This window comes from Ciconia boyciana, chromosome 3 (assembly GCF_034638445.1).
Source record: "Ciconia boyciana chromosome 3, ASM3463844v1, whole genome shotgun sequence".
NCBI classification, from domain to species: domain Eukaryota; kingdom Metazoa; phylum Chordata; class Aves; order Ciconiiformes; family Ciconiidae; genus Ciconia; species Ciconia boyciana.
The window spans coordinates 115493587-115520374 of record NC_132936.1 but is presented as its reverse complement, the minus strand read 5'-3'; the positions used below and the strand labels follow the sequence as shown (position 1 = coordinate 115520374).

Genomic DNA, 26788 nt, shown 5'->3' with positions numbered 1-26788 from the left:
TCTTTCTGACTTTTTGCAGTTCCTCCAAATAATAAAACACTCAGTCCAAAGCAGCAGTATGCTGGGAAAAAAAAGTGCTCATATCCAGAAACTTTATTTTTTAGAAAGCATCAGGAAATCATCTAGAACAGAAATGGGGACAAGTGCAGGGAACACTATACACTTCTGGAAAATGCTAGCAGTCTTAAAAGGCACTTCACACTTGAAGCTTAAAGGAAACTTCCTGTGTCATATTCCTGGACATACATACACAGCTTTAATGCACTGGAATTTCAAAGGTCATTTTGTTTTCATATAAACTCAATCTTGAGCACAGTACAGTAAAAATATGCATACATTTATATAACTGTTTATTTAGATTTACATTACAGCAGGAGTGTTATTTGCATTAAGAGTGGAACAGAACTTAATATATTACTGAAGTAATGGTAAAACCTTTTTCTCCACTCAAAGTTTAACTATGCCTTCCCAGTTTAATTTTTAAAAGTTACATTAAAGCACATAATCTTACACAAACATGTCAAATATCAAACCTTAGATATCAGATAATTAGTTTCAAAAAGCCTCCAGTATTCTCTTGAAAGTACATTTTAAAAGAGATAGAAGCTAAAAAGCCCTCATCATTTGTTTCACATTAAGTTTTAACTCACATAATGTAAAATACAGTCAGCCCATTGGGAAGCATACTGTACAAGTAAAGCATTAAAACAGAGGAAAATAAGAAGCATTTCAACTTTTAGTACAAGCTTCCCAGTTCTTTCACAGCTTGACTATGTGACTTAAAACAGAACTCAAAGATATGTGGAAAATTTAAATACATCAAACTTCACCTGAGCCCAAAAAAATGAAACCATTTGGACTAAGGAAACATGTGAATTTAAGAAATTGCTACTTTGATTACTCGATGTGGATGCTCTTATTTGGGGAGGGGAGGAATGAAATTAATCTGTTTCAGAAATAAATTACTCTGAAGTAAGTGCCATTTTTCAAATCAGGATGGACACTGAGGAAAGGTCAGGAAGAGCTATTCAGAAATATATACCACACAGAAGTCTGTCAGTTGACGTTTCACCAATTTAACAGTTCAAAGTTTTCTGTAACAGGTTTCTTATGTGTCCAATTGCCACTAGCATTCCCATGAATGGGTATAGCCTGTCAGGAGACCGTATTTCAGATTAGGTCTGCTCAAGTGCTACTAGAGTCTGCTGGGTATTTCAACTGGTGTCTGCTCAGCAGGAAAGAGTGTATTTTTGCCCCCGGTTTCTGCAACTGGGAAGGGATTCATGTATGCAAGCAATTTTCATTGAGCTTACACAATCAACATTTCCTTCATCAAGAAACAGATACAAAAACAAAGCCTTGTTTTCAAATAAGTTCCCTGATGTTCTCATAAAACCACTTCCTAAACATTCAGACTTTTTGTAGGCTACTAGCTGCCATATATGCATTTTATATGCCCAGATTCTATTAGCAGGGAAACGGCTACTTTGTTTACAGGGGGCTTTGTCTTCTCAGAGTATGGAAAACCCATTTGCTCTGCATTCTTCAAAAATACAGGGTGGTTGGTTTTTTTTTTTATATGCTGATGTCTCTTCCACAGCAGATTCATTACCTTTCTGCAACAAATGTACAAGTTCATACAGATCCTTCCAGAGCCTTCATGCTCCGTAATTCTCTTCTTTCTTACTGTCACTTTGGTTTGTCTCATCATTATTAGCAGACCTGCAGAATACATTAGAAACTTAAAATTCATAATTAAGTTGATAACATCTCGTTAGATCAGTATTTGAAATATCACAAAATGCTTACCTATGTGCTTCGACACTTGTAATCGATGTCTTCCATTTTCTTCCCCCAAATTTTCCATCATAGTAAAGACAATTCAATTTGAAAACATCTTCCCTTTCTCTTTTGTAATTCCAAAGTGGATTAAAATCCACTTTCACTGCTTCAACACAATTCAATTCTGATCTTTGCCAGCCAAGTTTGCAAGGCCGTAAGCTCAACTGGATGGCACCTCTATGTTTGGATAGAAATGTATGAATTTTTGAATGCTACGTAAGATGAATTCACAATTTCAGAGATCATTCTGGGAAGCAATAGTAGAACCCTGTTTATTTTAAGAGGAAGCCTGTTGATTAAGGAAAAAACAGCAGTGGAAATGAGGGATGACAAGCAGAATCCCATCTGTAGACTTGGTCTACAGAAACCATGCATGCAGCTTGTTGTTTTACTTGTGTTTGTTATTTCCTGTATCTTTCTACTGACGGGTGGGTGACAGGTTTCTACTGACGGGTGGGTGACTGATGATATCAAAGTATTGACAGAAAATACAGACCTCCACTTCTATAAGAGCAAACAGAGAAAGCATGCTGGTAGTGGGACTAAATCCACAGCTCAACATCCAGAAACATTTCCACTGAAGAAATCAAGTATATTAAAGTCTCAACCATAGCGCTACCTCTCTGAGGATCTCCCTTTTGTACAGAAGGTGACAGGAACAGAGGCAGGAGAAGAGGACAGGGAAATATACTACTGCTATTAAAAGACTATACAGCAATACAAGTGTATCAGGGCCTATATCATGACTGCCACTGTCACAAAAACTAATGTCATCCTATAGGAGTTGAAAATCTTAGCTACAACAAGCTTCTTAACATTCAATCCTCAACGGATTACTTGTGTCAAAACTTTTATTTAGAGGGGAAAAAAAAGGATCAAAATTCATCCAAGTTCCTGTAACACGCATCTATTTTCATGAGAGCTTGGCCTTGAGTGTTCAGGACAAACTGCTGTCATGTAAGCTGAAGAGCTATCTACCATCATTAGCAGAAGTCACTGAAAACTGGGAACAGATCACTAGCCCTGGATAACAGTCTGCCCCAGTACTGCTCTCCTAATTCCCACAGTACCAGGGAGAATTTACCCTGCAGGTATTCCTAGAAAATGGATCAGAAAACAGGACTCTGGAACCCTACAGTTAAACACGTAAGTGAAGTCAAAAGTTGAAGTTCAGTTAGTGCTTCATTTGACTCCCCAAAGAGGGCATAATCTAGATAAGAACAGTCTGGCCCTGTGCCATCCTACTCCCTGCTTCAAGGGATCAAAGTACAGTGTTTGTTGGTCTGGCAGCAGATTGACAATAACACAGCTCAAGTGTCACTGAGGACTGTAAGCAAAGCGGAAGGAGGAATTTTTTAACTTTTACTTTTGTTAGATTTTACCCAGCTTTTGCAGAAAAGCAATTGTAGTGGGATAATGGAAAAAATATTCTCCAAGGTAATTACTTCTCATTAGAAAATTCCCTGGAAAGAGACATCTGCTTCTCAAAAGCCCAGATACATCCTGCGTAAAAAGAAAAAAAAGCTATACAACAGAACATACAGCCCCATCACAACTCCATAACAGATGACATAAGTCATGACAAATGAAGTAATACACATGCGTATATATGTATGTCTGACACAAACACACAGGAAATCCGTCAACAATAACCACAGCTAGAAAGAAAAAATTAAATACATTCTGAATAACTTTTTCAATTAAAGAGTTACCTCAGAGAGCCGAATTAGTTAGATTAACAATAACCAAGTTTGTGGAAAAAGTGCACACACACACGTGACAATTTTATTTTCCCCTATCATCTTCCCTTTGGCTGCCAAACACAGCTGACTTAAAGCGTAAACCCACTAGCATTTAAAGGAGAAAAGCAAGAGAAATGTTGTCAATGGAACCACACAAGCAAGAAAGAAATACAGAACCTCATTTACCTGGCTGTATCACCTCCAACTTCTACCATAAGGCACAACTTCTGTACCTTTACAACACTGCAGTTGTAATATAAGTCTTCATCACTAACCATATGAAGAAGTTGCTTAAATTTTTCACCTACTGTCATATTCTAGGAAATCTCTTCTTAGACTTGAGACCAGTTTTTACGGCACCCCATCTTTTTCTTCCAAGAAACACTCAAATACACTTTGCAGTCCTTATCACACACTAGCAACAGTTTGGTCAAGCTACATTTCCTCCAGCAGATAGGCCTTCATCTGTTACACAGACATAAAATTGCACATTATCTCCAGTGGATGTTAAAAAAGTCATCCTCATCTGCAGTTACATATACACATACACATAAAACAGTAATACTTCTACTTTTATTTCAAAACAGTATTGTACATACAAGTTACTGTGTTTGGAAAGAAGCACACCAGACAAAGTGATTTTGGAAAATAAAATCCTTTGCTGACACTAAGTAAATACTTTCTTAAGATACTTCATAACCAGTCTGAATCGGTGATTTTATGTTTTTAATATTAATTGAAGGAGACTTTAAGAATCAACTAAAGCAAAAGAACCTGTTAATTACAGTGCCTGTACTACATACAAGCAATGCAGACAATGTTTTGAGACAATGATCTGTAATTGCAAATATTGTAAAAACTTTGCAGACTGCTGAAGTTCAACTAATTAAGACTCAGTAATTCTCCACCCTGGGCTGGGTTACACAAGTTACAGATGGGATCGCAAACCAGCTTCATTAAATTTGTTATGCTCTGGACCATGAGCCAGGCCTGGCTGAAACAAGGCTGAGAATCAAAGTGAACTCAAAGGCCAAAATAGTCTGGGATGTATTGCCCAGCACAACACGCAGCAAGAGACTTATGGGATCAACCTAAACATACTCTAGTCCTAAACTACTAACATTTCACCACCCTGTGCCTTCTCCAGCAACATGTAACAAATTTAATCCCATCAGGTTGGGAAAAGGGTGGTTTCTTATCTTGGGAGAGCTTGTCAAACCAGATTTTTTTTTTAGTTACATTAGCATAGTGAAAGAGGAAGACAAAACAAGTTTAATTGAGGAGTATTTCCACTTGAGCTGAATTGCCAGTCAGTAAAGACTGGCAAGTTATTTATCATCTAAGAACAAAGTTTGAAAAAACAAATAAAACACACTAGATGCTGCTGTGAAATGAAAGCATCCTGAGAATTTAAGATCATTATAGGTAGAATTCCAACTAAAAAAATATTTGCAAAGAGACAAGAAGTTTCCATTCATAAGTCATGGGAGCCAAGTCTGCACTTGGTTTAAAAAAAAAATAAAATCAAATCTATCTAGCTCTCCTGTTTTCCAGAACATATTATTTTATCTAAGCAAAGTTTATATATGCTTTGAGCCATTCCTACTTGGAAAAAAAAGGAATTTTAAAGTAATCTTCTATTTACCCAAAGAAAGGAAAGAGCATCACACATGCACACAAATTTACAGCATCTGAAACAGTGCCCAATTAAATTTAAAGTCTTGTAAACGTCTTTCTTCATAACTCAAGCTCATAAATAACTGCACTATTTGTACCACCCTACCTTTCACTTAAGAATCCACATTTAGAAAAGACCATTCATATTATCTGCAAATTTGCAGAAAAGCACAATCTCATATGAAGCTGCTATTTTATATAGTTAGTTTCTTATATAAAAGTTTGGGGACTTTCAGGCTGGTTGAAGGAAAACACAGCCCTTAGTCATATGCTAATTTTCCAACAAAGTTACAGCAGGAGCTTCAGCTAAAAATAGAATATGTATTTGTGCATTCCTGGTGCCTCGCCAAACTTCAGGAGAGCTTTAGTTTCTAAATAGGATAACCATCAGTGGATAGAAATTTACTTTTTTTGTAGTCTATATAGTTAGAAGGTAACTTTGAGATGCATTTTAAATAGATAACTTCAAAGTATGGAAGATTACATAACATATCTCAAAGAAAAATGCTAACCCCTTCATCTTTAAGTATATATATTCAAGAGAAATACAATGGTTTTTCCACATACTACTTTGCCAACATTTTGTGTCTTCATACCAAGAGATCTATTTTCATAGCATTTTTAACTTGATTATTCACAGATATGCCTGCAATCACTAAATCAGGTCTCTTACCATACAAAAGAATTCAATACAACCTTGTGTCAGTGAAATTGTCAGGATTATATGGCTAAGTAATTCCACCAATACCCTTCTGTAGCAAATACCCTTCTGTCAGGCCATTTTTAAGTATAAGCAAGCTGGAATCTGTTTGAAGATTCCAGATATAAGAAAGAAAATGTTATTGCCAGCAGAGACTACTTGAGGGAGGGATTCATATGCTGTGTGCACATGTACATACTAACTGACAGATGAAGCTACTGGCCGCAAGAGCTAATACCTCTCTCTTGATGTGCTCCTATTATCCTTCACTGTCTATTATGTGTATCACATCTGACAGACCACAGCGACGGATGTCTCACTAAAATGTGAGATAAGCAACACAGTGGGAAGAAAACCTGGAAGGTTATCATATACAGAAAAAAGTCCAATCCAACAGTATCAGATTTACATAGGGTGGAGGGGGTGTGTGTGTAGAGCATGAATGAGAAAAGACAAGAATTTTACATAAAGCATAGGTCAGGAGTTGCAAAAAGATTGATAACCTTCTGCAGGTGGGCTTAGCTTAGACTCCAGTTTGCCCTAAAAAAGCCAAAACATGAGCTGCTCCCTACTTCTGTAAACACACATGCCCTCTTTCCCCCACGAAAATTACCAATGGCAAGAAGCAACACAGGATGCCTGTGTGTCAGACGACGTTAATCCTTCATGCTTTGTCTATTACATAAGATAATACCATGTTCACGTAGAAGTATGCAAAGCCACCAGGTACTGCATTTTGAGACTGTGTGATAAAAGCATGAGCAGAGAAACCTTATGTCTGTGTGGGATGTTATACAAGTTGAGCTATGTACCAAAGCTGTACATGTAGATCTAAATCAGTAAAAATGGTGTTAAAACTGTAGACACTTAGACTCAAAGATGACCTAACTACTGGGTTATCCCAAGACAACCAAACAAACATTCAAGAAAAACACACCCAGATTTCTTCAAAAGAGCAGAGATTTTTTTTTTACTTCTGATCCAAATTTCTCCAAGTAATCAAGTTTGGAACACTGTATCCCTTATGAGTTTCCACTAAGTCCAAATGAATATTCTACTTGAAAGCTTTCCTCAAAATGCTCTACACTCCTTAAAGATTATTATTCCATGCTAACTGACAAATGCCCCAGAAAAACATTCTGTTGCTATTTTCTTTACATGTGTATGTTACAGTGTCTTTACTGTTACCCTACTGTTGTGAGGTCTCATTACAAAAAGCTCAAGAAGTGTATATATCAACCAAGACTTCCCTTTGAAAGAAGGATATCACCTTTACAGCCACCACAGGATGTGCACTGCAAGCTTTATGAAAATAAAATGAAGTCTGAAGGGAAATCTTACTGTGATTTTAAGCTTACAAAGTAACAGCTTGAGAAAGCCTTGGACATTTTCTGTAATACAGTCATTCGCCATTATCTCTTACCACTGTTGAAACAATAATTCACAGAATATGAGCACCTAGATCTCTATTGCTTTCTAAATTAATAGTAACTTGATTATTCAACACAAATCATTAGCTGCTGTAAAACTTCCATGAAATTACAAGCCAATATTCAGTTAGTTATAGCATGCACCAGAGCATATAACCTGCTTTCCTTTCATCATAGCAGTTTTATTATTCACATTCTAGCAAAAGGTTTTACACCTAACTGAGCACACAGAGCTCTAGTATCCAACACAGAATTATGAAAAAACCATCAGATTGACACAAAGTTCTTACTTTTAGCAGTTCAAAATAATGAAGACAGTGGTAAACAGGGGCAAGGAGCAGTCGGGGTAGAACATACTGAACAGCTTCTTTAAAGCCTTCACCTATTGACTAGAAACAAAATAAGTTTCAGTCTTAAAACAATAAATGTAATGAAGCAACAATATAATGTAATTAAAATAGTAATATCAATAATATGGCTTACTGAAAAGAAAGTTACCTGTAAATAAAATGCTGCTCCTGGCTTTGATAATTGACTTAGAAAATGATCATGAAAACCAGGTCGCAAAATATCTTGTGCATACGATTCATATGGATCAAATGCTAGTTCCTAAGAAGAAACACAGAATGATTTTACAAAACTAATTTAATATCTAAACTTCATATTTCTTAAAGAAAATACATACGCTACATAGGAGAGACTTTTCTGCATACTTTTTCCAAAACACCTACAGAGAACAACAATCAATACTTTTACATGCACAGACTCATGAAGTAATTCAGTCTGGAAGAGATCTCTGGAGGTCAACTGGTCCAATTCCCTGGTCAAAGCAGGGCCCATCTCAGGGCCAAAGCCAGATCCAGCGTCAAAGCTAGCTGAGGTTGCTCAGGGTCTCATACAGTCGAGTTCCAAGTACCTCCAAGAAAAGAGGCACCAAAACCGCTCTGGGCAGCCTATTCCAATGTTCAATTGTTCTCATTGCAGATTTTTTCCCTCCAGTATCTAATCAGGATTACTCTTTTTTACCATTTGCATGCTTTCTCTCATTTCACCTCACAGTTCTCTACTGTGAACCCCCAGTAAGAGCCTGCCACAGTCTTTTCTACACCTTCCCTTCAGGTAACTGAAGGGAGCAATAAGATCTCCTTCCTCAGACTTCTCTTTTTAAGACTAAATAAACCCACCACTCTTAACCCACTTTGTACATCATGGGCCTCAACTCCTTAATCATCATGGCAATCCTCATGTATAAGCATATCTTGTACTAGGAAGACCAAAACTGGACACAGTGTGCCAGATGTGGTCTCAAGTGCTACATGGAAGTGATACCTCAATCTGCTGGCTACACTTTTCCTAATATAACCCAGTAGGTAGTTAGCCTTCACTGACGATTCCTGAGGATCTCCAAGCGCTGTCAAGCAGTACTGCTCCTCAGCCAGGCAGCTGGACCATTGCACAGGGTTATTTGGTCCTAGGTGCAGAACTTCATGTTTGCCTTTACTCAACTCCATGAGGTTCCTGTAGGTCCATTTCTCCAACCTATCAGGTCCCCCAAGAAGTAGCCCTGTCCTCCTCTGTGTCCCCCCACAATTTGGCATCACCTACCAACTTGATGAGGCAGACATTCTCCCACAACACTAATACAGACATTAAACAGTATCAGCCCCAGTATCAAACCCTGAGGAATGCCACTAACCATTGGCCACCAGATGGACTTTGTATTGCTGATGACAGTCCTTCCAGCCTGCCAGTCCAGCCAATTTCCCACCCACTTTATAATTCAACTAGCTAGTCTACATCTTGCCAAGTTGATTATAACAATACTATGAGAGACTGTGCTGAAGGCCTTGCTTAAGTTCAGATAAGGGATATTAACTGCTCTTCCCTTTGTCCGTATGGAGCCAGCCATCTCCTCTTAGAAAGTAGTCAGGTTGGTCAGGTACAGTTTGTCTTTCAGAAATCTGAGCTGGCTGTTGCCAACCACCTTCTAGTCCTTCACATGGCTGGATGTGAATTTCAGAAAGATTTGCTAATCTTCTCAGGGACTGAGGAAAGGCTGACCAGCTTCTAGTTTCCAGGATCCTCATCAGTCTTTTTGAGACTGGGCATAACACTATCTCTGGTCACTGGAGACTTCCACAACTCGCCACTAAGTTTCAAGAATTCTACACAGTGGCCTTGCAATGACATTAGCCAGCTGCCTCAGCATCCCGTCCTACCCCACAGACTTGCATATATCCACCTTAGATCAATAGTCCCTAGCTTGATCTTTGACTTTCACCTCTCTCCCTCAATTTTGGGTAGTAGGCCTAACTGGGAAACCTAGAAGCACATCCTGCCAGTAAAGACCAAGCAAAAGAGATTTGAGTACCTCAGTCCATTCCATGTCCTCCAGCACAGGGCCTCTCACCCCATGAGCAAGATACCTGTGTTTTCTACCATCTTCTTTTTCATGCTATTTTACCTATACAAGCCCTTGCTTTGCTTCACATTCCTCACCAGGTTTAACTCCAGCTGAGCTGCAGCCCTCTTAAGCCTTCCACCTGCCTAGACAATGCTTCTACATTCCTCCTGGGAAGACTGTGTTTCTTTTTGAATCATAGAATCATTTAGGTTGGAAAAGACCTTTAAGATCATGGAGTCCAACCATAAACGTAACCCTACTAAGTCCACCAATAAACCATGTCCCTAAGCACCACATCTACATGTCTTTTAAATACCTTCAGGGATGGTGACTCAACCACTTCCCTGGGCAGCCTGGTCCAGTGCTTGATAACCCATTCGGTGAAGAAATTTTTCCTAATATCCAATCTAAACCTCCCCTGGCACAACTTGAGGCTGTTTCCTCTCATCCTATCGCTAGTTACTTGGGAGAAGAAACTGACACCCACTTCTCTACAACCTCCTTTCACATAGTTGTAGAGTGATAAGGTCTCCCCGGAGCCTCCTTTTCTCCCGACTAAACAACCCCAGTTCCCTCAGCCACTCCTCACAGTCTTTCTTGTAGTGATGGACCCCCGTTTGGTTAAACAGGAAACTCCAAACTGTGCTTGTCCTTGCCCCCTGCTACACCTACCCTTTTTCTTAGGGACTGGGAATGCATATTCCCTGTGCTTTGAACACACTGCCTTGGCAAATAAACCAGCTCTCCTGAGCCCTTTCTACCCTCAAGGCAGCCACCAATGTGATCCTGCCTCCCAACTCCCTGAACAAGCTAAGTCTACTCTCCCACAGCCCAGGGTCTTCAGTCTGCTTATCTCCTGCACTTTCCTCAGGACCTTAAACTCTACCATCTTTATCACCTGCGGCCAAGCCTGCCATTAGCTATGATGTTCCTGCCAATTCTTCCTTGTTCATGAGAAAGAGGTCAAGTGCAGCACCTTTCTTAGTTTGCTCATCAGCATGTGCCACAAAAAACTGTCCCCAGTGCCTTCCAGAAATCTTCTGGATTACTTAAATCACAGGAAGGTGTCCATCCAGCAGTTGTTGGGAAGGTTATTCTCCCAAGAGAACCAGGGCCTGTGATAAGGAGATGACGCCTACTTGTTTAGAGAAGGTTTTGGACACTTGTCAACTGGGCAGTCTTTGCAGGAGAAACTTGACCACAACATGCACTTTGGTGGCCACCTCCTCTGATCCTGATCCCTAAGCATTCAACCGGCTCATCATTCATTCCGTAACAGAGCTCCACATATTTGAGCTGATCTTTTGTTCAGCCTCCTGGCCTCATCTTCCCCACCTGTCCTTGAGTGCCTGTAATCATTCATACAGCCCTTCCTGCCATGTGACTAATTCCAGTCACACGACAGCTCTGCAACTGTGTACAGACTCCCAGATCCTCCTATTTGTACATGAGCACATGCACCCTGGGGAAACAAGACACTTCAGATGAGCCTTTGGTCATCCCACCTTCTCAGGAGGAAGGTGCAAGAGCCTTTGTTGTCATGCTTTCCATTATGCACATCCCCTTCTCCTCTCATTTCTTCAGTCTGCAAGCTTTGGTCTCCATCCACTAACGAGCCTAGTTTAAAAGCCTTCCTCACCAGCTTAGAAAGGCCATTGGCAAAGAAGCCCTTGTTCCACTTTGTCCTTCCACAGCAATCCTGATCTACAGTATACCTCCATTTCTGTTGAAGTCTACTAACAGGTTTGTTCCCCCCCGCCTCGCTCTCTAAAGTTTAAATAGCCCTATAAAATCTGAGGTTTAGAGACTAAAAAGGTAAAAGCACTCTCAAAAATGGGCAGTCTATTCATCATGGTGGGGCTGGAAGAAGAGATCTCAACCTAAACAAAGGCAGCTAGGACAGAGATGCACTTAGCATCTAAGTGCAAGTCATTAAAATACATATGAATAGCAAAAAAGTATTTTCTTGTAGTATTTTCTTACCTCCGCCATGTCTTCAAAACAGCTGCCTACTAGTGGATGAGGACTACCTTCATCTGTCATTTCAACAGTGTCTTCTATATGACCCAATAACTTCACACTAAGTTCATGAATGTCCGATATACGACTAAATATATTTTCCACATCCTGCAAAAACCAGCAGAACCAGACAAAAATCAACAGGGAACTGGACACAATTTCTAAGAGGAAGAATGTTATGTGCAAAGCTACTGTTATGATATGAAAGTCAAGCACTTCCTTAAATTGAACAATATTTTATAATATATTTTATTTTATTCTGTATAATTTATATAAGATAATAGAATTTATTTTTAAAATAATGACTATATATGTATAAATATATAAAAATTTACAATGATTCAAACATGGTAAAGAACAACAGTGACAAATCTTAAATTACAGGCCTGCAAGTGAATATAGTAAATTGGGTGGTTTCTTCCACAGTTCTACAAAACCAGTGCTTCCCCACAAGTGCTCCTTGCTCCTTTACTATTTCCATTTCAGAACTTAAGACAAGTGCTTCCTCTACTATTGATACGTTAAACTGGACAATAGTTAAGTTCTAGAAGTGTTCATCTAGATTTATAGATATTATAGTAGGTTTTTATAGGGTTTTTTGTTTGTGGTTTCTACAATACTTACATGAGATGAAAATAGTTTGGAGTTGGAGGCATATGGTTCTCTAAAAACTCTGATAATGAGATTTAGTTCCCTTATATATTGTCGAACCTCTGCCATAAATGACTTCACTAGGTCATAATAGGTTTGCTCCCCAGAGGTGGAGGGTTCCTCATCAGATAAAGTTAGTGCACTTAAATCTTCTACATCTTGATGGAACATATCCATTAATACCTAGGTAGCAAAGAGGGGGAAATCCACAAAGTGAGAACAACTTATTTTCAAGATCTACCAGTAAGTTATCAGTAAAGGAAATCTATTATTCCCATGAAATCAGACTGATCAGCAGTAAGATTTATGCATTATCATTCTGCAATTGGTTAAGCATTACAAAAGCAATATTCACTGCTATGAATTTGCAAGTCATTATTTGCAGTGGCAATTTCTGAAGAATTCCCAGTCATTTAGACCAATCCAGGCATCTCTCCAAGAATGTGGTCCTAGAACCAATTACAATTTTAAGAGGTCTATGAAGTATACAGATACATTTAGCATTTAGCTGTATTGTATTACTCTGAGTTAGTCGTGCATAATCTAAATTTCCAAAGATACTACATTATCTAAAGTAAAAAAGTGTATGCATTTTGGTTTTTCAGTTTTGACAGGAAGTCACACATGATCGTGCTCAGAACCCTGTAATCTATCTGCAACGAATACTGGCCTGCCCACACACTGTATGTGGCCTGGTTTCTGTCCTTAATAACTCCCCAGTTCTCTTGTTGAAATGGACCCTCGAGGAAGGGCACCAGCTTCAAGAAAAGGTGGCAGTCACATCGCAGAACTACATAGACAAAAGGACCTCTAAAAACTTTGACTACCAGAGGTTCCAATTCATACCCAAGCAAGGTTTACCAAACACAAGCAATTAATAATTTGAACTTCAAGACAAGTGGATCACTGAACACTTCTTCCAAACACGGTATCTGAGCCAGAAGTCATTACAATGACTTAGCAAGTGGCAATCAGAAATCACACTTTGGGTTGTTTCCATGATACTCAAAGAACATCTTAAAGGTAAACTACATAAGTTGACCGCATATTAGTAAAAGGCATCCTAATTTGAAGTTTCTTTAGCAAAACCAAACTGCTAAAGAGGGTCCACAAACAATCTGCAATGATGTAGCAAATCTTTACAACAAGCCAGCATAAGATGTAGTTCAATGTACAAGATGACTTTGTCCTGTGATACACAGATGGGACAGTATTTATAAACAAGTCTGCTGCCCAGAGCTACACCCCTTCCAGGAAGTCATGAAGTGTATCAAACAATACATGTGAACTTCAAAATAAATGAGAACTTAAGCGCTGCTTGCTAGCCTCCCCTCCGAACAGATGGAGGTGAAGCTGTGGCAATCTATGCCTGTTATTGCAGAGACTGACATGACTGCTGCCAATCACTGAAAAGACTGAGGAAAAGACTGCAGGATCAAAGCTCTAAATACTCCTCTGAGAACCACAAGAGGGAAGGCTAACACATTAAACACGAACTAGAGTTTTTAAAATGCAGAAAACAGAATGAAAAAGTGTTTTTCAAAATAATAATAAAACTGGATATCAAGAATTAAACTTCTGAACGAGCCACAACAAACATGACATTTACCCTGGTATTTACAGGAAAAGTCTTCTTTCTTTAAAGTATGTTACAGGCGCTTCTCCAGAAGACACGTCAGTTAACCAACCTGTTGACTACTGATCTTAGACAAATGAACTATTCTGCAAGAGAATACTTGGGGATCTGTAAGTTCAAGAGATGGTCTGGTAGGTTCATCAGACTTGAATATGGGAAGAAACACACCTACCTACCCAGAGCAGCCATTCTTCACCCAGGTCTTGTCCTAACACTCCTCAAAAATATACAGGTCTAGTGAAGAGGGAAACGGGCACACAGCAGGTTCTTTCTCCTAGTGAGTCAAAGGTCCCTGCTACACACCCTGGTCTTAAGCTTCTCTGAAAGCAGAACAATGGACATTTTGCATTAAGACTGACTTCTTCTGAAGCTCTAAGAACAGAAGGTGATTCATCTTTCAAAGCCAGTGAATGTACAGGGAACACAGGTTACAAGGAGAATCCTAACTAATTCTGGGGAATGGGACATTACAGGGTCACTACTGTACGAAATTACATGGAATAATGCTGGTAATTCAAGGAGGCCCCAACATTTGTATCTTTACTTCACAGATGCAGTTCAGGCACATACTTGAGCTAGAAGATTCCAGGCTGTATTCACGAGGCGCATATCTCACTACTATGAAATCCACAGAAACAAATTAAAGTAACTATACCCCAGATATTGAGTTTAGAGCAATCAGAAGCACAGACAGATAGCAGAAGAAAAACAGCTTACATTTTGATAGAGTTTGTTTTTTGCAGACAAGGCAAAATTCTCCAGATGGATGGATGGCACAAAAGCAAGTGTGAAAGTGCTTGAGAAAAAAATGGCACACAGGGCCAAGAAACTGTTCCGGTTGTTTTGTTTCAAAAAATAAAACCAAGCAGAACACACATTATGGGTATGAACACAATATACTATGTAGTTTCTCGATGCAATTGGAAAGAAAACACCTTGGGAGCACCTTTCAACAGCTTGTTCTACCGAGGCAGTAAACCAACTGGCCTGCTTTAGAGCCTTTCAAAAGTTTCTTCTGTGTACAAATCAAAGAGTTCCTCCAATGTAATGTAATGGAAGTTCCTAAATCAACTTCATCGCAGCTCTTGTGCTCACCACCTTTCCTAGGATAGAAAGAAGCATGCAGCAACAGCACTTGTTCCTGTTATTATTCTATGACAAATATTCAAACATACACCTTCAAACCCTGCCCTAACGACCTAGGCAGATATGCCCAAAAGCAAGAGTGAGCAAGACTACTGTCCTGACTGAGAAGTACTTGACTCTTCAAGACCTCACAATATATCTTATGAGACAGTAAAGAAAGGTGAAGAAAGTAGGATGAAAAAAAGCAAGCAGGAATGAGACAAAGGCATTAATTGAAACACAGAGATGATCCCAACCAAAGATATTAACACAGACCAAGCCAAATTACTGAAAAGAGGTGATAAATCTGAAAAATCCCTAGACTTCAGCAAGATTAGAAATTCTTAAGTCCCATCTCTTAAGGGATTAACTTCAAGCTTTGTTTTTTAAACAACAGACAACTTGAGATGCTAGTAAGGCCACAGAAGCTAGAGTGCAAAGGCACCTGACAGACAGACAGGGGACCTTCCTCTATCACTGCTGGAGAGAGGTGATTCCTATCTGAACCTAATGAATCTTCTGAAGCTACAAGAAAGACTAACTGCAGATAAAAATACTGACTACTAAGGAAGATGAGGCTGATATGCTAATGCAGGTGGGTTTTTTATTTTAAAATGCTGGACCATCAAAACACTACTTTTTACATGCAATACAGTCTTATTTATTTTGGGAGATCACCCAAGCTTAATTTCAGCCTTTTTTTTCAAGTAACAAAATAAAGCTCCACTATTACAGCTTAAGAATGTTAAATTTTTAAGTTAGTGCTGCTTCACAATAATTTTTAAAGCATTCACATATTTCTGAGATTAGTCAAGTGATATCAAAAGGAAGAGAGACTTAACTATTAATAAGCACAAACAACAGCTCTGTAAGCTCAGTTAGCTTTTTGGTAGCTTCACTCTATTACTGGAACCATATTTTATGGCAGTAATTTCTTCTTTCAAAGGTACAACACTCCATGTACTCAATAAGGAATAGACATTGTCCTCTCAAAACTTAACTAAAACTTCCTGTTAACATGAGAAACAAGCATCAGGCTTACCTTATCAGCACACATTGCCACTTTAATATCTTGTTTTGTAATCTCATAATGTCTTATATTCCGCACATAGTTCCCAACCAATTTTAAGATGTCTGCAGAAATGTATTCTAATACTGCCACTATGTAAACAGACACTTGGTGGTCAATTTTGTAGCCTAGAACTTCCTGAAAGGGAAAAAAAAAAAAAAAAAAAAAAAAAAAAAGGCGTTCCCCTGTTACTCAGTTGATGAAATACACACCATATGTTACAACTAAAACCAGGAAGTTTAAGACCCTGCTCAATAAACATTCACCACATATCCACAGTCTATTTTAGTAATAGAAACATAGTAGTCTGTAGGCCTAGAGAAGAAACAGTGTCATTGTAGAAGCTGCTCTATTAACTGTGGAAGTGACAACAGCCAACAACTGTCCCAAAAACCTCACTAACATTTAGGGCTATTTCTAGAAGTTTCTTGAGCGTTTTCTTAGTCATGCAAAATGAAATAAGAACAATCAAATTCATAGCAAATGAGTTCTTGGCTTTGTTTGTCCAATAGAGAATTAACTAATTTTTAAGTGAAAAAGAAATATATGCAATTAACTAAACTGGAACACTTAAAACTATGTAACAAACAGATATTCTTATTCCTTTTTGTTTACATTTCAGGCAGCATACAGACATGACATGAAACAAAGGTGTCAACTTCTAACTGCATTCTAAAAGCAAGATTACATCACTGCTTACCTTTAATAAGGGATGGATTTTTTCTACTGGGAGAGATAACGGATTTCTTCGTTTCCGCTTCTCAATAGCAGACTGGGCATCAGCTATTGCCCACTTATCAATAGGATGGGGAAAACTTTTTTGAACACGATCCTTAAAAAAAAACAGGACTAAAGGGTAGATGCACAATCTGAATGAGCTTAGCAATATTACTACATTATCAAATTGCTTTCCATTACTTAAAGGAATGTTTGCTAATGTTAGTATTTCAACTACAAAAGCTTGTACAACTCCCATAAATTTTATCATTTTGGTACATGCTGCTCACTACATTCACAAGGCTGTATCAGAATATCATTATCATAGAATAATCTAGTGCTCAAAATTTGAGAAATGCCAGAATTAAGTTGCCATTGCAGGCACAATTTGTTCCCCTTGTGCACACGACTGGTAATTCAGCATTTAAATACATGACCACATTTTATCCTAACACTTTATTCCCTGTACAGAATGGTCACTGAATGAGAAGATACAAGTTTTTTGTTTCACCTTTACTGATCAGCACGTGGTCCAAATTGTATACATGCAAACTGCTCTGACGATGGCAATGAACATAATGAACAGGATGTCCAACAGCACCCACATATTTTAAAACAGTTTCATAGTCTACAGTTGGACTGTATATGCCCCAGTTTATTTACTCCTTCCAGCAGTCAGGGTGCCTGAGGACACCTATGCTCTCCCATGCATTGAACAACTCTCCTGCTGGAACTCACACACAGGTCTCTGAAGGTTCAAAAGCTTCACCATTTTTGGTAGCCCTGGTGTTCAGAGATGCCAGAAATCTAATTTCTCAGATAACTTCACTTTTTTTTTTTTTTTTGAGACCACAGTTCCCACTGACTGTTCCGGTTGCCAGTGCTCACTTACGTAAATATGACCCCCGTTTGAGCAACCAGGAAATGAGGAAGATGAAGTTAATGACCACTTACAAAGAGCTGGTACAGGACAAAGTACACAAACAAAAACTTTCTGACAAAACCTGGGACAAAATACAATTCTATAAAGGTGGCACCCAACTTTCCAAAGTACAGGCTTTTCTTTTTTTCCCCTCATCATAACACTTTTGCAAAAGGAAAGCAGAGGTCCTACCAAAAAAAAAAAAAAAAAAAGGCTCATTCACTACCTAATAGCAATTCACTCCCCTAACATAGTCCAGCCTGCTGATTGAACAGTGAAGGTGTCCTGGAGAAAAAATAAATGTGTATGACCATATAATTAAAGACAGCATCATTATGCATAAACACAAAGGGGGTAAATTGAGGTTGCTTGGTCATCTCTAATTCTTGCATTTCTCATCCTGACTTCACAGCCATAAGACTCGTAATGCAACGCTGTGTGTCAAGTTTTTTGTTAGCATTGTTTAAAACACAGCATTAAACAATCTTCCACAAACCTCTTGTCTCTTGAGCTGCCAGACCAGAATGATGTTGTAAACCAGGCCAGCCATTACAGGGGATACTGGAACACCATTAGAGGTGTCAGTGTTCAAAAGAGAACAGGAAGGATGAAATTCATGAATCTTGAGCTCAGAGACAGCTACCTTTTTTTTTAAAAGGGTTTTTGGTGGTTTTTTTTTTTGTTTGTTTGTTTGGGGTTTTTTTGGCCATTAGTCCACTTTCTTCAGAAAGTGAGGGAAGTTGCATCTTGTTTTGTTACCTAAACCGGCACAGGCACAGCCCCCGAGTACTGGAAACCAACAGGCACACTGCACATGGAATCTGTAGCTTGGCACTAAAGTCTTCAAATCACAGGTAAGCACAAAGGGATACCAAAATATTCACGAGCTTAGAAGCTTAACTCATTTAGCTTAACTAATTTGTTTCTCAGATGGAGAAACTCTTCTCAGATCAAGCCCTCTTCTCAAACATCAAGCTGCTTTTCTGAGCAACAGAGGTTGTAGATCTTTGAAAAGACAACTGTAAGAGAAGAGGTTTCTATATAGAGGAAAGAAGTGTTCCTCAGCTTATTCTGAGAAAGTGACTGAATTATTTTTGTTCAAATTTCTGGGACAGTGGGGTGGTATATCAGCCTAAATCACCATGCTGAGAAAGCAGCACAGAGCCTCAGACTAAGCAACTATAGTTTGCATGCAGTATCAGTGGGGAAAAAAGGTCTTTTGAAAGGAACCAGTCAGCTTTATATACACAAGTTACACTCACCATCTATTATATAGTAACACAGTTCAGAGATAGTTCTACTGTGCATTGAACAACAAATTGATAGAAAAATCAGATATTAGGTAACTCAGCAGGCTTTATGCAGAAGGTTCTGCTACATAAAGATACATAATTACTGCTTTCCTTTTCACATTGTGAAATGACTAATATATTAACTCTTCATGTAACAGTTCAAATTATTACAGATTGTAGTAATTATTCTCTATACCTCTACATCCAGAAAACTTCTTGGTTGGGCTTGACACAACATATTTAACAACTGGAGAATTAACTCCTCCACATACTGTAATGCATCTTCAGTAGAGGAAAGTTTAGGATGGACTTGCACCTGAACCTATAGGAAATAGAAGAATTCAAGCTTTGAGTTTTGCTCTTCCCCAAACCACATGCTTTATTTGCAAGAAAAGATGACAAAAGAATGAGCCAAACAGCTCAGAAAAATCCAACCCAAAACATAGCCCTATTAAGGCACACCAGATGAACATGAGTGAAACACTCATCTACACCTGATAGAAATACAAATCTCAAAAGTTAAATGTACTCATATTGCTGTAAGTGACATTTAATGTCAAGAAAACAGCTAATTAATAACGGTGCTTAGCAGTGCAATTAGGAAAACCATTTAAAAATCCTGCATATATTTATCTTTCTCCCTTAGCTCTTAAACCACTGTTTGTACAAGACATTTTAGACATGGGGTTTTCTCCCTTTTACAACTCATTGTCACTCAACCTATAATAACGAAACATAGAACTTTTTTCACAGAGAGAGCACTACAGAAAACAGCAATGATTTCAGCAGTATTTAGCCTTCAAATTATTTAATCCATTCTCAACTAGCTCTCACTAAAATAAGACTGGTTTAGAAGTTTGTTTCCATACTGATTTTTTAAAAAGATATCAGCCTCTAGAGTAAAAAACACTTCAAAAAAGGCTACAGAGCTGTCCTGGCATTAAGCGGCAGTTCAGAGGTTTTGAAAGTTTGGTCCCCATAAGTTTACTTGTATAAGTGTCTGTAAATTCTCACTGATGTAAATCCACTGAGGCACAATCCTCCTTGCTCCTCCCATTATTTTTCGAGACAGTCATTTAAATTCTGAAACAAGCCTCCAGTATAGCTTTCCTTTGCAATTCTGTAGTTCACAAAATAGCACGGTTTTAATCAGTTTAAATTTCAGGTACGCAAAGTTCAGTGCTTCAGAGGTTAAACAGACAGGCAGTTTAATCTCAATCCTACACCAACGGCAAATATTATGCCAGAGCAAGCTGACTGCTAACTTTTGCAATGCATCTTTCAGGCCCCAATTTCATCATTTTACCATTCCCACTGCACACAACTCAAAATGCCTCCAGTTCTTTCAATCGCTAACACAAGAGCTTAACCACCTTAAATCAAAACCCAACAATCTGTCTCATCCAAATATTAAACCCATGCCTATATTCAAATAATGGTGGCATAATTATTTAATTTCACACCTGAGTTTTCATTCCTGTTTGCAGTTATAGGAAGAATTAAATGTTATGAAGTTCAAACACACAACAGCCTCAAACAGAAATCCACTTGCCTGCTACAGCACTCATTAGTTTGAAAACTTCATGTCTGCGCATTGTCCTAGTCCTCATTTAACTGCTGTTGAGATTTAAATACACTAGATAATGCGTTTAGTTTCTTGCAGATTGCATATCCTTATGCAGCAGGTCTTAAAAAACATCTCCAGAAGTTATTGCTTTTTTAACTTAAAAGCACTCTGGCAAAAATAGAACAGGAGAACTTCTCTCCATTTGACTAGCTAACACAACTATTTTGATTATGCCAACAGTTTCATTTTTCCCCAAGAACTTCACCACACAAAGTGTATTTGTGGAGGTACCCGAGTAACATGCCCAGCAGTCCCAAGCATCATTTACAATTCAAACACTGACTTCTGAAATACTGTACCAGCTTGGAACTTCTTAACAACAGAAATTACAGACTTGCAGAAGTATTCTCTTAAAGATCAGAGATGATGTCAGCTGCCTGGAAGATGCTGCCTTTAATGTTTTTTTTAAAGCAGAACTGAATAAATTTGTATGACGTTCTCCCTACAGTATACTCTAGCACCTTGTATTTCGAGAAGTGTTAAATTACCAAGTCAATCCGACAGTAAAAATACAGAGCATGATAAACCGGAGTGATGAAGAGCAGCTCTTATTTTCTCCTTTGCTTAGAAAACAGATTGTAGTCTTAAATAGCCTCATCACAACTCTTTCGGTCTGTAACACAGAGTCTATAGGAATAAGAACAAACAAACAAAAGTACCACGTCAGGCCGCGACCTGAAACATTATCCATAGTCAACAACAATAACCTATTCCCAGTTCAGAGGATAAAGTTCCAAACATTTTTCCTAAGCATTTATGTTTGGGGGGCAATTACATCATTATTCTCAAAGGCCATCATCTTTGGGCACTATCAAGCTCTACTTTAGTAGAATATCCACCTCAGCAGAGGAAATCATCATGAGGTGCCTTTGGCTTGCCAGCATAGTTTATCTATATTAGGTAGGTAGTAAATAAGCTTCATTGCTACTTAAGTGAGATTTAGTATCATTTAGGGTTCAAAGTCATACAAGCAAAAGCAAGAAAACAACTAGACTAACAAGGAAAATTACAGGATAGTTTGGTGTATAATTATCATAGAAACGTGTAATTTTAGTATCTGCACTACTGTACTACCTAAAGGCTCAGACTGAAGAATGAAACACTGTTATTTGAGGGTACTCAAAGCATGTCCCAAGAAGTCCATTATCTAAGACATGATGTAAGACTGGGTAAGATGCAAGGTTTAGTAAGAGAAGACGAGAAATGAGAACATCTTTTAGCATACACCATCACGTGACCAGTTTCAAAAAAGAAGATCAAGTTACCAGGGGTTTTCCATCTCTCTCAAAGTCAGCTCAGATTTTAAATTAAAAAACCTGGGCCACCCTGCCTTATCACCCTTGAAAAGAAGGAGTATGGCTTGAATCCCACCAGATCCTTCACAGTCCTATGTTAGAAATACACATGATAAAAACAGACTAACAACTTCTGAGGTGTAGTGATGTTTAGATAAGATCCTTATCTAAACATTTAACTTCTCCCTTAAATAATGACAGAACCCATCCCTTCCCTCCTACACACACACACACACACCAAAATGTCTATCTTACGATAAGAGAAATTACTAAAAGAGCAGCTTAAGATCTTTTCACAAAAGCCTCAATTCTTCAAAATACCCCAACAAATTCTGATGGGCAAATACAATCTACATCAGCTACAAACCCCTGCCTCCATGGCTCTGTTTTCACTCAAGTCATCTGATCACTTTTTTGAATGTTCAATCTTCTCATTCTTTTTTAATTCTCAAAAGGGAAATGACCAGGATTCTCTTTATTTGAAGATAAGCAGACCCAGCACTTCTTGAACAGCCTTTCATGCTCTGTTTAAGAACACGAGCAGAGACAAGCAGTGTCTGCTTAAGAAAATTCGTAGCACTTCAGGAAAATTCTATGATAGGATTTTGGCTTGGCTCCCTCCCCCCCCCCCCCCTTTTTTTTTCTTCTTCCCTTAAAATCAACAAAAGCAAGAAATTTCTATCAGGAATGGCAACAGCTTAAAAATTAGGCAACCATAAATCTAAACTGCCAGAAAGTCAATGAAACCACCTAAAAAAATGCACTTAAATAATACAAAGATAAATATATCTGATATTACTTTATAACCCTTCGCAACTTATTTTATATAAATCTTTCTCAAACCATTCCTTTCAAACTCTGCATAATAAATTAGAATATAAACACTCCCACAAGCCTCATGGGAAGCGGTAGGGACCTAACCCAAACCCAGAAACAAGTTTCAGTTAAAGGACTGCAGATCAAACAGCTTCAGCTTATACAGAGGCTTGGTCTCCAATTGGTCCAACACAACAACTCCTAAGCTGGTCATAAGATGACCCAAACCCAAGTCTAGACTGACACTCAGCAGGTCATTCTGCACTAGAAAGAGGTGTTTGATAACAGATAAGAAAGGAAGACTCGCGCAGTGAATTTAACACTCTGATTGATACTAAACCACACTTCCTTAGCAACAGTTTTTGGTTACCTCTTGCTCACGCGGCCGTGAGGAAAAGCCTAATTTATGTCAATCGTAAAACAAAGATTTCAACTTACGATGAAAAAACCTCTCCAAAGACTTCACAAAGCAACTTCACGTGTTACACAACAAAAAAAAGGCGTAACACTCCCAAATCATCATTAACCATCAATGCAATCAGGCTCGCGGTTCTCAGTTGTTCTGCTAAATACAGAACACACCAGAAAAATCCTACATATGAAAGGCTGCAGAGAGAATAATACCAAACTGAGTCCCATCAGGAGCAGCAGGAGCTCCAGCAGCTTCAGAAAAGTGCGTAACAGAAAAAAAAAATCATTCTAAAGCTATGTAACAAACTGAAATAAAAATGAAGTATCTACTGTTGGTTAGAGACAATTTTTTTCATATCTGGGCAAGACTACTCATCTACTGGGATTCTGGCAAGAAGTCACAGTATGAATCAAAAACCAACGCCTGTTAAACAACTGCACTTCACTGCTGAGTACAGGTACTGCCACGCTGCCAGTCTTCTTGGTGGCAGCTGAAGTGCTTGTAAGAAAGTGTCTAAAGGAAAAAACCCATCATATTTGCCACAGCATTTTGATAATAAAATTGAAGAAGCTGTAATGAGACAACAGGCCAAGCTGTTTTCCAAAGCACTATGAGAGAGGGTGAAACTTTACTGATTATAAGCATTTTTCTAAACCTTTTCTAAACCTAAAATTTTCTAAACCTTCGCATACACAGTTTATTCAACAGATTATTAGTAGAAATTACTTGGCCGCAGAGCAGGTTTTTCTGGGGGGAAGGGAAGAATTTTTTTCACTTCAGTAACTTTGAAAGTCTTCACTAATGTTGTAAACCTTATTTTTACTCAACATATCTTTTGTTAATCTTACCTCAATGACTACAAAACTACTGACAAACAACTGCTTATCACTAAAACACTCCGGGATGAAATATTTTACATACAGCTTGTATGGATGAGTGTTCTCATAGTGCAAGCACTCCATAAAAAGGTTTTTTCTTCTATTCTTGTACATCTCTGCTGATATTTGGCAACCCTGCCCATGTTTTGTTATCTTGATCAATTAAAAGTCCAGTAAATTAAACCAAATACAAATGTCTTGGATCCACACTTCAGCAACAATTCACTGAGGCCACAAGACTCAGATTTTTGCTAACATTTCTCTTGATGTATCAAGGCAGCAGTATTACACTGCACCAGTGAGCACATGAAAAAACTTACAATAATGACTTGAACCGTAGGAGAATCTTAACTTTATCCTCCATAGCCATCACAAGAACAGAGAACCCAAAGCAATCAGAAATTAAGGATGTTCTACATCTGCAGTGAAGCACTGCCAAGAATAGGAAGTGCTATTCTGAGTAACAAGTGGCAAGTGGACTGTCATCGATTTGAAGAACTAGGTAATTACAAGTCAGGTACAAGTATCTGTGTCAGCCACAGCCTCCTGAGCACTCTGTAGTCACTGAAGCAGCTCTTCTTGTGAGCTGCTTTTGCTCCATGAAAGGTACAGAAGACTGACTATACGATACATGGAGTACCTGGAAGCATGCTGTCTGGAAGTTTCCTTAACTGAGGAAGCAAATCCACCTCAGCTGTCAAAGCCACATCAGTCCAATCATTTTGACCACAACAAATTCCAACAGCACTCCCTGTTCATTGCTCAACTGATTCAAAATGACTCGAGGTATGCAAACAGTGGAATATCTGTACAATACGAAAGTTCTTTTGTTTTTCTCAATCATTGAATTGCTTAAGGTATCAATCAGCAAGGATGACATGCTTTCTACTGTAAAAACCAACATATCAGGAAAGAAGCAAGTCATAGGCATGCAGAGAAACTCTGCATAAACAAGAGTAATACAAGCAAGATGAAGCCCAAGGAAAGAAGTTTAGGAGAAACTATCCAAAAGGTTATGACCAGAATAAAGTGTATAAATTCACTAGCGAAGGAACACCAATGTTGGAAGAGGCATCACTTTGCAGGTGCCCCTTCTGAGTCCATTTTCCAAGGTGTATTAAAAGCCATGTATCTCCATCTCCAGCCACCCAAGAGCTCTGGTGTTTCACGTGTCTTGAATCCTCTGTCTTCAGCCCCAGCATCTCACCTTCTGTCCATCTCTGCAACTACAATTTCAGACACCAGCTGTTATTCTTACTTCCTTTTCTTGTACCTCATCATCATGATTACTGTCTTTCGTCAGCAACCAAGAATCTCTGTAACACTCCTCTTTTGCTACTTCAAAATAACAGTAACCAGGCAGAGAAGCATCTCAGTACACATCATCTTCTTAACTGAGTGCACTGGAGTCTGTCTTGACAGCATCTGAAGGAGAATTGGAAGAAAAGGGATTACATTATGATCTGAATGGTACAAGAGCTGCTTTTTGCAAATGCAGCCATTCAATGCAAATACAGTTCTATTGTTAAGGTTCATGTCTAATGAAATACAAGGCATGCTCTCCTAATAATTTGTTGATGTAGGAAGAGATTTATTCTTACTACATATTCTTGGTTTTGTTGCTTGATTAAAAAAAAATCAAAATAACTCACTGGGAAAAAGAAAGCTATTTGCAATGATTCGACAATACCTATTTTTTAAGAAAGTGATTCTGAGGCTGTAGTTTGAGCTCCGCATTACAAGCCAACTCACAGTTACAAAAGGGCAATGGCATTTTAATGATTCAGTCCACGTGTGGCAGTTTTCCCCAATAGCTGTGAACACTCCATGCTGGTATATATACTTTAACAATGTTAAATTAAATGCCACTCTCCTCATCGGAGATATTAATTCAACATAGGTCTTCCCAAACTATTCAGTCTCATTTCAAGCTATGCAGGAAATCATCATAATCCTGTTTGTGCATCTACCTGGTTTCAAGGTGGAGTTCAGAAAGCAGCTTGCTGTCACTACCTGAGAATGAGTGTCAGCATCTGGTCAGCTAATGGGGTAAACGAAGGAAAGGATCTCCTCTAGTAACAACAGGATGTACACAAGCTTCAGACAATCTGACTCCTACTGAGACAGCATGCTCTGGCAATTCAGCAGACAAAGCCACAAGGCACTCATTTCCCTCCAGGACAGTTCTGCCCTTTGACCTCACTGGTATATGCTACCACATTCTCTACTTTACTAGTCCCACACGCTGGCCTCCAGTTACAGCTCAGGTCTTTGGCTAGCAGAGCAAGGGGTCAGTGTTTCAAACCCACTGGTTGCAAAGCTGCAGTATCACACTTCTCTTGTGAACAATGACAGACGACTGTCAAAGGAAGTACACTGCAACGTTCATGGTTTTACCTGCCACCTATGACAGATTCATTACTTTATGGGGCCTTTATCAGGGCTAAACACCCTAGCCAACACTGCCTGTACCTATCTAAGTTAGTAAAATATCCAATTTGGATTCTCCATTAATGAAGAAGCCATTAAGATAA

The 26788-nt window shown here is 38.6% G+C and overlaps 1 protein-coding gene across 4 annotated transcripts in view; it reads right to left on the bottom strand.

The window, feature by feature from the left end:
* SOS1 (SOS Ras/Rac guanine nucleotide exchange factor 1) overlaps positions 1-26788 on the bottom strand; it is a 53271-nt gene that overhangs the window by 24173 nt on the left and 2310 nt on the right. The window contains exons 2-9 of one of the 4 annotated variants that reach the window (XM_072857215.1): positions 21342-21480; positions 19423-19548; positions 16996-17127; positions 16269-16433; positions 12439-12648; positions 11779-11922; positions 7890-8000; positions 7682-7780 (exon numbers count right to left, since the gene is read on the bottom strand). In XM_072857215.1, coding sequence (XP_072713316.1) covers positions 7682-7780; positions 7890-8000; positions 11779-11922; positions 12439-12648; positions 16269-16433; positions 16996-17127; positions 19423-19464 — 903 coding nt within the window. In that variant the 5' untranslated portion in view covers positions 19465-19548; positions 21342-21480. Of the gene's footprint in view, positions 1-7681; positions 7781-7889; positions 8001-11778; positions 11923-12438; positions 12649-16268; positions 16434-16995; positions 17128-19422; positions 19549-21341; positions 21481-25461; positions 25680-26788 lie in introns of all 4 variants that reach the window. The other 3 variants (XM_072857216.1, XM_072857214.1, XM_072857217.1) reach the window with 3 other exon arrangements.